The sequence below is a fragment of the Cenococcum geophilum genome, assembly GCF_001692895.1.
Source record: "Cenococcum geophilum 1.58 unplaced genomic scaffold K441scaffold_34, whole genome shotgun sequence".
Classification (NCBI taxonomy): Eukaryota; Fungi; Ascomycota; class Dothideomycetes; order Gloniales; family Gloniaceae; genus Cenococcum; species Cenococcum geophilum.
Genome location: NW_027137592.1, coordinates 737,920 through 748,849, shown reverse-complemented (window position 1 = coordinate 748,849; position 10,930 = coordinate 737,920). Strand labels below are relative to the sequence as shown.

At 36.0% G+C, this 10,930-nt stretch overlaps 1 protein-coding gene across 1 annotated transcript; it reads right to left on the bottom strand.

The window, feature by feature from the left end:
* Positions 1-6,105: 6,105 nt before the first annotated feature.
* K441DRAFT_663684 (uncharacterized protein) lies at positions 6,106-10,033 on the bottom strand. Its single transcript, XM_067649235.1, has 9 exons — positions 9,920-10,033; positions 9,646-9,865; positions 9,532-9,591; positions 9,135-9,461; positions 8,781-9,075; positions 7,294-8,728; positions 6,746-7,243; positions 6,506-6,697; positions 6,106-6,445 (listed from the first exon to the last, which is right to left on the bottom strand). Exons 1-9 carry the CDS (start codon positions 9,994-9,996, stop codon positions 6,208-6,210), a joined length of 3,342 nt encoding a protein of 1,113 aa, XP_067501513.1. The 5' UTR covers positions 9,997-10,033; the 3' UTR covers positions 6,106-6,207.
* Positions 10,034-10,930: the final 897 nt, after the last annotated feature.

The following is a 10,930-nucleotide window of genomic DNA, read 5'->3' as shown; positions in this document are numbered from 1 at the left end:
TATTGCGCTAGCTCCCTCCTTAATAAAGAATAAAATGGCGGTTTATTTATAAGATATTACCTAGGCCTATACCTAATTAGAGATACACCTTTAGCGCTTAATACTGGTATACCTTTTAGAGCAAATTTGCCACTAATATCCCGAAGATATAATTATAGTTGTGCTTAAGCCACTATATAGAATCGCAGAGGTAGGAACTTATTAGTAGGCTACTTACAGCAAGCACTATAAAGAGAAGCTTTTAATGACTACTTCTATATTTAATCCCTGCTTCCTTATTACAGCTATAGGAACTCTATTTAGAATTATTGGCATATAAACAGACAATATAATTATCTTAGGAGACGACTAATTCTTAGCTCTTAAAGAAGATAAGCTAGTAAAGGCAAACCTTATAGTAAAGCCAAAGGAAAGACTTAATTTAATAATACTATTACTCTTTAATGGATGCATTATTTCCCTAAATAAGGATTTTATTGCCCTACGCCAGAAAGGTTAAGGTAAGAAGATTAACGTTATTAACGTTAATTCTCTAAAGTAAGGATACGTAGAGTAACGCGCTTATAGAGCTTATATGGCTTCTATCTGTCAACCTAAAGCTTTCTTTAATCTCTCTATTGCCGCCTAATACCAGAAACCAACTAAGGATAATATTTTTAACTTAAATAAGCGTCTTTCCTGGCAAATAAACTATCTTAATTAGGGACTACTTTACGTGCCTATTAATCTTCCTACTGCTAAGCTATTTATGTTTGTTAATAGATTATTCGTAAATAATAAAGATTTTAGCTCCTAGCTAGGATATAAGATTATTATAGCAAATAAATCTACTAGAGAGAATAACTTTACGATCTACGGCAATTTTATCTATTAGAGCTTAACTAAGAGCAAACGCGTTACTTAAAGCGTTCTAGCGTTAGAGATATATGGAATAGTTAATGGAGTTAATATAGCAATTGTAATTGGAACTACCCTTAAGATAATTATAGATTAACTTAAACTTCCTATTATCCCTATAATTGTATACACCGACTTATATTCCCTCTATAAGTGTTTAGTTAAGCTTAATACTATAAAGAAGAAGCGCCTTATAATTAATATTATAGCATTTTAGCAGTTTTATAAGCGTTAAGAACTCTTTAAGATCCAATAGATTAATGGCTAAAATAACCTAGTAGATATAATAATAAAGGTAAACCCAAATAAGGCACTAGAGACGTTCGTTAATATAAATACTCTACGTATATAAGTTAAAGGTTAGGTTAAAAGGGAAATTTAGAGAAGTTAAGATCTTATAGAACTTTAACCGCCAGTTAAAGTTATTTAATTAGTTAGATTCTTACTAAGAGCGCCGCGCCTAATTAATTTAGGTAGCGGTATGGAGTTCTACTAACGCTATTCGTTAAGCTGGCCAATTAGGATTTTCCATCCCTAGGATAGAAAATCGCCATTAGCTCGGCTAAGAGCGGTAAGCGGAACTGACATCTTTATACGAACCCGTATATCTACCTACGCTACCTCTTCCCCTTTATTTCTTCTTCTTCTTTTCCTTAGTTTTATATCTTTATATAGTAGTAATCTATAAGTGTATATAGATGGCAACTATAAAAGAAGAGTTGCTAGTGTTAGGAATAAGGCAAGCGGTCGTTACATATCGTCACGTATCGCCGCGGCACTAGCGTGGTGAGGAACCTTAGGTTCCTTACCTACCCCCTGATTCTAAATAATAAGCTTTGTAACCAATATTCACTATATCTACTTAAGTAGCATTAGTAAGTTACCCTGTGACACCAACAATAACCCTTTAATTTGTTAGGTTAGAGAAATACTAAAGTTCCATATAACCTACTGCTAAAGTTATTACTTAAAATACTACTTGCCTTATAAATATATATACAACTATTTAAATTTATTATAATATAAATTGCCCTTTCTATAAACCTTAAACTAATATAATAAAGCTATAACTACTAATTATAGCAAAGAATGCAAAGATAATTTATTAAAACCTTTTAAAATTTGTATAATATAGGCCGCGCCATTAATTTTATTAGTAAGAAGATACAATTATAAAATCTTCGCTATAATAATAGAAGATATTAAAAAGGCGCTAGAACTAAAATAATATATTAATCCTTAATCTATTATATCTAAAGAGTATTAAAATCTAATTAATATGTTAAAAATTTTTTATAAACTAACTATCCCCGTACTAAGATAAGTATAATTTTAAGATAAAACTTAAGCCTAGTATAACACTAAAGTTTAGTCTGCTATATGGTATAATATAGAATGAACTGCTTACAATGCGATAATACCTTAATAGGCATTTAGGAAAAGGATTTATTTGCCTTAGTTAATCCCTATTCGTCTTACCTATACTATTTATTAAAAGCTAGGAGGAGGCTTAAGATTCTATATTAATTATTAAGCTCTAAACGTAATTACAATTTAATACTAATATTTAATTCCCCTACTTTAGGAAACGCTTAACTATTTAATAAAGGCATAATATTTTACAAAGCTTAATATAGTCGCTACCTTTAATTAAATTCGCGTTTATAAAGGCGATAAGAAGCATATAGCTTTTTGTATATATTTGGGACTCTTTAAATACTTAGTAAGGCCTTATTTAATAAGCTTCTATTTTTTAAATAAACCTTCTTATAAACCTTCTTCAGATGGTATAACTAAGCGTAAGTAGTTAGTTAAGCGTTAAGTATCCGGGACTCTTTAGTATAAAGGCGTTATATATCGGCAAGCGTAAAGAATATCTTACCCTCTAGGCGCTTAGCCTTAGATTAAATATAAAACCTTATAGTAAATTAGACAAGGCATTAAACGCTTATAGAGAATAATAAGGTGTATATACTTAGCGTTAAAGATAGATTAAATATTGTAAGATAACTGTATATTTAATTTTATACATTTATTATAGGAAGAAGGTTAGTAACTAGACGGAGCCGCAATTATAATATATACTAACTTCTTCTCTATACAATAAAAATATATTAGTATAATTTTATATAATAATAGGACCAGTAAAAATAATTATTTATAACGTTTAGATTATAAGAAATTAATAGGAGGTATTAGGAATAATAAAGGTTATTAAATTAAAGATAGGAATACCACACCTCTAATAAACAACCTAGAGATATAAGATATCTTTAAGGACAAAGATAGAGAGAAAGGGGATAGTATTACGGACTTTATATTAGTAGTAATATAACTACTAATAGAGAATATAAATAGACTAATAGTAAAAGCGTAAGAAGCGCTAAAATTAGTTAAACTATAGAATAAGGGGTAGCTAAGTTATATAATAAGGTTATAAGGCCTACGTACTTAACGTACTAAGCATACATATATACTTATACCTATATACTAAGCGTACTTAATATACTTAGTATATTTCTTAGGAGTTAGATTATATATTTAAAGGACTATAGTTTCTACATTAGATAGTTCCCCTTATTATAGTAAATCCTAGAATATAATCGGAGTTAATCTATTAAGCACTTACTCTATAGTTAAATCTTATTATTATATTTATCTATATACCCAGCCCATTAATAAGTCTACTGTAGTATTTCCTATAAGGCTTTACTATATAAACTATATATTATAAAGTAAAATACTAAAATAGAAACACTAATAACTAGTAGCTTCCTTAGTATTTAAAAATAGGTTAGAGTGTCTATTTAGTTACTAGTATATATTAAGCTACCTAGGAAGGATTTATATATATAGAACTATAGCGCTATGGCCTAGTGGGCTATATAAACAGTATTATACATATTATAATATAATATATAAATATAAAGGTAAGCCTTTAATGAGCTTAAGAAACGACTAGTCTTTACTCCTTTACTCGCCTACTTTAACCTAAAATAGCCCTTAGTACTAAAAACCAATACTTTAAACAGTATTATAGCTGGCATTTATTTCTGGGGGTAGATAGATAGAGAATAGCACCCTATTACTTACTATTTAAAGACTATAGTAGATGCTAGGCTAAACTACCTAATTTATAATAAATAAATACTAGCTATTATTTCTAGCTTTTAGCACTAATAAGTATAGCTAAAAGGGACCCCTAAGCCTATTTAAGTAGTTTCTAATTATAAGGCCTTAGAATATTTTATAATAACAAAGGCCCTTATAGCCTAGTAGGCGCGCTAAATGGATATTCTATCTTAGTTTAACTTCCTAATTATATATAGGCTAGGCATTATAAATCGTATGGACGCTTTTATAAGACATAAATAGAACCTAGATAACTAAATAGCCGTAACGATTATATTACTATAGGTAATATAGTCCAGTATATCTAATAGTTAGCGACGCTAGCAGCGTAACTACTAAGAAGCTAATAATATAAGTAGTTAATTAGCGTATAAAGTAGTTACAGTTAATTAACAGTCAGTTAGTATAAATTCTATAGCGCGCTAAAAGCTTACTACTTTAGTGGTAAGTGTAATAAAGCCTTATAGAAAATACCACAGTAAACTTATTAATAGGCTAGGTATATAAGTATAGAATAGTTAATAATATAAATATAATTAGTAAAGTAGATTGCCTAATAAATTAACTCTAATTATATTCTAAGATTTACTATAAAGAAGAGAACTATTCAGGTAGGGACTATGGTCCTTTAAATATATAATACTGCGCCTAAGAAATATACTAAGTACGTTAATACGTTAGTATATTAGTATATCCTATATTTCTATATTTCTATATTCCTATATTTTAAACTTATAATATAACTACGTAACTTAGCTACCGCTTATTTTATAACTTAATCGGTTTTAGCGCCTTCTATATTATCTTAACCAACCTATTTATATCTCTTCTTAGTAGTTGCACTACTGCTAATATAAGGTCCGTAATAGTAAGATTATGAAGATTTAAGATAAGGAAGATAAGTAACTAGTTAAGCCATAGCGTAGGAAGGTTTAAATCCGACGACGATTTAGCTAATAAATATACGCAGTCGTTAGTTATTAATGAAGGCCTTACTTCTATACGTAATCAAAAGCGGATTAAGCTCGCTAGTGAGCTTAATCGCTACTATAACTCAGGCTATAAGTTTATTAAGATTTGTACCGATAATAGCGATAAGGTAAACGATATTGTTCCTAATCCTGGCTTAATATTGGTTAAGTCCCCCATACTAGCTATAAACTATATATATAAAGAAGTCTTTAGTTAAGCTAAAAAGATTATTGCTAATAAGCGTAATTAACTATTAGCCGACACTATTAAAGCGGATTAGTGTTAGAAATAGTAGCTAAAAAAAGGCCTTTTATTAAGTAATTTAATTAGCTATATTAATACTAACGAAGCGTTAACTATACCCTAATTAACAAGCTTAAATATTAATCTTACTAGCTATAAGCCGAATATAGAGGTAGGAAAGCCGGCTTAGTAAGCTACATTTACTAAAGCTTTATATTTAATTAAAATCTAATACTAAAATAAAGCCTCTAGAGCCCTTACTATTTACTACCTTCCTACCTTTTTTAGGCCTCTATGGGCATATAGGACGATTTTAGCTATATTTAAACACTATACTAGGTAAATTAAGGCGGATTTTTAATTGGGTAACGTTACTATGTATATATATAAAGGTGCTGCCAAAAATCTAAAATGAAACACTATTAAATCTATACTAATTGCCTAATTAGGGAAGCGAGCTGACAGTGGAATAGTCAGCGTACCTTGTTTTAATATAGCGGACAGCAAGCGATCTGGTTGGCCGTAGTTAGTCAGCTATAGGGCTTTAAAGCTCGCTAGAGACTGACTGTTAGATATACTAATATAGTCTAGGTTTTAATAAAGAACTAAAAGATAGAACGACCTAGCCGTAAACTAGACTATTAAATAGTAGGACTATATATAGTCTTTAAGAAGATAGGTAACTTATATAAAGTAAAGCTCCTAGATTTAATTAAAGCCTATTCTATTTTCTTGCTAGATAAGCTATAGAAAGCTATAAACGACCTATTGCCTAGATAAAAGAATAGACCTCCCCTACCGATTTAAGTTAATAGCGATAACGAATGGGAAATCGAAGAAATACTAGCCTATAAACTTATGAGGGGAACGTTAAAGTATTATATTAGTTAGAAAGGACATAACCTAGACCCTACTTAGTACCCTATATAGGCTCTTTTATTTTTCTACTTAACATATCAACACTTATCTCCGTGAGAGAGACACAACCTTATCAAAATCCTCAGCAGCGAGCAACCTGCCTGGATCCTCCTCCTGGACCAATTCCCAATAGAGTTTTCTCGCCTTCGAATAGAGCACGGCCGCATGCGTTCGATCTCCAATGCTTTCAATGAACCCTGCTCTCTTAAAAGTGCACTGAGCAAGTTCAGGCTTCGCGAAATCATGTAATTCAAAGAACCTCGCCGCTTTGTCGAAAAATATACTAATATAGCCACGTGCTCACTATTAGCCAAAATGAAGTGGCTATATGGTCAGTACATACCTAGCGCTTTCGATATTGCCAATACGCGCGTGGTGCTCTGCAAGCCGCCTGCAGATCACGTTAGTGTACATGTGAGAATCCCCTTTCGTCTCTCGAAGATTGTTCAAGGCGCGTTGGAGAAGGACGAAGCTTTCGTCCAAACGATTCTGTTGTTCCCGGACTTTTGCGAGGACCGATAATGTGTAGCCAAGCCTACAAAAAATTCAGCATAATCACAATCTATTCGAACGTGCAACTGACTTAAAAGACTCTGTATCGTTTGGCCCGTATCTCTTTTCCCTCCATTCTATCGTCTTCAAAAGCAGCTTTTCAGCATCTGCGATATTGCCAAGTTCCATCAACATAAGTGCTTGGTGGACCAGCGGAAATGTCGGCCAGTACTTGCCATTGCAGAACTCTTGTGTCTGCTCAAGCAGGAGTTGAGCTTCTCTGCTGAGTTCAAGGCCCTCTTTGATCCGATCGTTATGCATATACGACAAAGCCAACTCTGAGTGGGCAGTCACAGCGACTTTTCTCATTGGCGAGCGGCCCATCTCGACTTTCATGCGCTGTTCAAAGTGCTGTTCTGCGTAGGACAAGGCTGCTTTTGGCTGATTATGCGAGTTCATCAGAGAGGCCAGCGAAAATAAAGAATCTGCCATTTCTTCCGCTAATTCGTCTGGATGCCGTTCGCATATTGTCAAGGCCGTTGTGAGCATCTTTTTGGATATTTCAAAGTCCCCACTTTCGCGCAAATGCCTGGTTCATATCAGTTAACATGGCCTAAACTATATTCTAACATCCCTTACCATCCGCCCTTATTGAAAAGTTGTGCTACATAGTATTGATCTGTGACGCCCAAATCAGATCCATACGTTCCGTACTGTGAGACTATCCGGAGGAGGTGGGGAAGTAGCGGGTTCGTAGCCTTCCAGAGTGGTGGGGAATGAGAAAATCTTGCGTCGTCGGAAGGCCAGCCGTTATACAGCAGCCGCACGGCTAGATTAAACGTAGCGACGCCTTGATGTTTCCCCAGGCGTATGCGAACGACGTTTTGCACTAGGCGATGTATGGTAAGTTGGCTATCTTCCGGGTCTCTTTTGATGAGTGAGGCACGAAGGAGTGAAGTTCGTGCGTCGATGTAATCGAACTTGTCGGAGGGAAAGTGTTGAAAGGGCTGCTCAGTCGGCGGCTTCATCAATAGACCCTCGTTAATATTGTCGGGGTCAAGAAAGGAAAGCACGTCCAGTAAGCATTTGGCTCGGTTGTCTAAATCATCCAGAGCCCAAACTGTGCAAACGGTATGATTATAATGGCTGTGATAAGGACCAGGGTTGCTTCCTAGAACCCTTGCGGCGTATTGGTCTTTGACAAGCATGTCCACTACTTCCTGGAGGGTCAATTGCCGCGCTTGGATAAAAGCTGACATCTGGACAATGGCCAATGGAAGTCCCTCAAGCCGTTCGTATAAGGCTGCGAAGCTTGCATTCCCTGAAAGGTCTTTATCCCAATATCCATCACTCAACCGTTGAAGTAAATTAGCACTCTCGGCCATAGACAGTAGGTCGAGATCGATTCCGCCCCTAGAAACATGATTGCGGTATCTACGGTGCTTAGTATAAGGGTCCCGGCTCGTCATCAGAATAGACCCTGTTCCACTGGTGGGCCAGAAGTCATGGAGGCTATCGGGGTTGTCGACATTATCGAAGATAAGTAGCCATTTTACCGCGCCAGGGTGATCTATATCGGTTCCCTCAGCGTCTAGTCCTTCTGATGAGTTCGATAACCATTCGAATGCGACGTTTCGTCCTAAGACTTGACTACCAGGGTTCTTAACATCCAATAAGTGCAATTCCGCAGCCATATTCATAAAGCTTTGGTTGAGCTTGGCGATGCTTTCGGCATGGATCCAAAAGACCATATCATACAAATGCCGGCGCGAGAACGCGTATTCAATGGCGAGTTGGGTTTTCCCAATGCCACCGAGGCCACAAAGAGCAAAGGATTGTATACCCATTTTGAACTCTGTTGAAGAGCGAGAACGAGGGGCTAGATGAATTTCGACCTGAGACAGCATGTTTTGTCTCCCACAAAAGTCGGGGTTTCGAACATGAGGCTTGAGAAAAAATATCGGTAATATCGTAGTCATCCGTTTCTGGATCGGTCCCTTGACGTCAAGCCCGGTTGGACCTGTGAGCTGTATGGTCGAAATGGGTGACAAGGAAGGTTCAATCGGCATCCTAACTACGTTAGTAAGTGTTAGTCCTGGGAGAAGAAGTGCTGATAGGCCACCTACTTTCATTCCTCCAACTTTTTACATCATGTATTCCTGGTTGATCATACCCATAAGGAAACCTATCAAACTGTTGGGGGCTCTTCTTCATTAATGAGGTTTGCGTTATTGGGGTGGCATTAGCAGCCGTAAACAACTCCTCATGCAATCGACTTGATGCCGCCTTTATTATGAGATCTATAACTTCTTGCCACTCTGCACTTTCTTTAACGAACTTGATCAAATCATGATGATTAGTGTTCTTTTCGATCATCTTTTCAGACTTGCTGTGCGTCTCCGCGAACGCAAGGTCAACGAACTAGATTATACTATCAGCATGCAGACGCGGACGACATTGACAAATCAAGATTAACAAACCTTTTCTTTGATAGATTGGAAATGGAATGTATCGTAAGATACCCTGGTTCCTTGCCCTTCAAATACTGAGATAACAGGCACAGCGAAATCTGCTTCTTCAAACTTCTGGCATATGTCGGCGACAACTGCATTTCCAAGTTCTGCCTGTGCAAGAAATGTGCGAGAACATTTGAGAATACTCCGAAGGATCGTTATTAGTCTCCGCCAGTCACCACGTTTCCTGTATGTCGGGTGAGGGGTGCCTAGGAAAACTATGCCGGAATAGGCTTGAAAGAGCCTTCGTGCGAATGCCTCGGGCTGCAGGTTTTTATGTAACGTACTTAGCAGCTAAATAATAAAAACAGGTCAGTCTATCTAAGTTCAGTGGTCCAAACGCTGCATTGGCTACCCCACTTACATACTTGACAACAAGTCCGCCGAATCCATGGCAGATGAATAAGAGAGGCGAATATACATCCTATAACACGTCAGATTACTCGAGATACACTCACGACTCAAGATCATCATCTACCTCTAAACTCTCGAAATGTTGCTTAAGGACTTTCCCAAGTTCTTCCCCGCGGTTTATTAGAAACAACCAGACGTTGGAGGGTTGTGCCTCGAATCCATAATCATATTCGAGCACGCTCGCTTGGGGCGCATGTTCTGCCAAAGCCCATGGGAGTATTCCTGTTGTCCACGACCGTTTTATCTTCTTGTTAATATGGGAAAGCTCGGGAACATAGATAATTCTGTGCAGCTCTTTTTAGCTTCCGATATAACATTCACCCGGGTGGTAGACGGACTGTACTTGGACCTTATCAGGCGGAGCGCTGCAGCTAGATTCAACTCGTCTCAAGCGGCATGGCGACACGTTGGACATTGCAATTTAGATTTGAGCCGATATAGAGCCAAAGTTGTGTATTGGGCCATAGATTCTTGTCTCAGCATGCTCAGACCACAATAGGAGACCGGATAAATCCGGCCCGATGGCGCTAAACCAGTTTAGGCCATCTGTCCCATTGTGGTCTAAGATACTTTAGCCAACGTTAATAGCGCACGTCGCTATATCCGCATAGCTAATTACGGATATTTACTTCTTATTATTATAACGAGTATAGGCAGCTTAAAAAATTTATCGATTATATATTAAGCCTAGTAAATTAAATAGTCTACTAAGACGTCTCTTTACCTTCTTGTTTATTACGGGACTTACCCGTTCTTACGTCCCTAGCCTATTTTAACGTTCTTAACCTATACTTACGTTCGTTCTATAACACCTACGTATATCCTCCTATAACCCCTATTTATACCTTATACCTAGCATACAAAGTCTTTTCTTCTTTATCTAAATATCTTTATATTAACTACGTATAGTTACGTATACGTAGCCTTCTTAATTACTACTCTGTTTAGTATATTGTATTATAGTTTATGCTTACTTCATAATACTATTCCTAATATTAATTTTAAAATTGCCGTAATGTGGTTTACTAGAGTATATAATTAGTAATATCTATACTAATAACGCGCTAACCTTAACTACTTACTCCCTATCTGCGATATCTGTAGTATAGTAATATAGAGCGTCTCTTGGTTATTTTGTTACGGACCTTATATTAGCAGTAGTACGACTATTAAGAAGGGATATAAACGAGTTAGTTAAAATAGTATAGGAGGCGCTAGAACCGATTAAGCTATAGGATAAGAGGTAGCTAAGTTACGTAGCTAATTACGTTATAAGTTTAGAATATAGAAATGTAAAAACGTAGGAATATAGGACGTACTAACATACTAACGTATTAACGTACTTGGTA

Excerpts from the sequence above, each read along its gene's own strand:
- K441DRAFT_663684 (XM_067649235.1), bottom strand. The coding sequence starts at position 9,996 with ATGTCCAACGTGTCGCCATGCCGCTTGAGACGAGTTGAATCTAGCTGC. Across the intron at positions 9,592-9,645 it reads AACATTTCGAGAGTTTAGAG|GATGTATATTCGCCTCTCTT; the intron begins GTAGATGATGAT and ends GACGTGTTATAG. Across the intron at positions 6,446-6,505 it reads GGCAATATCGAAAGCGCTAG|TATATTTTTCGACAAAGCGG; the intron begins GTATGTACTGAC and ends TGGCTATATTAG.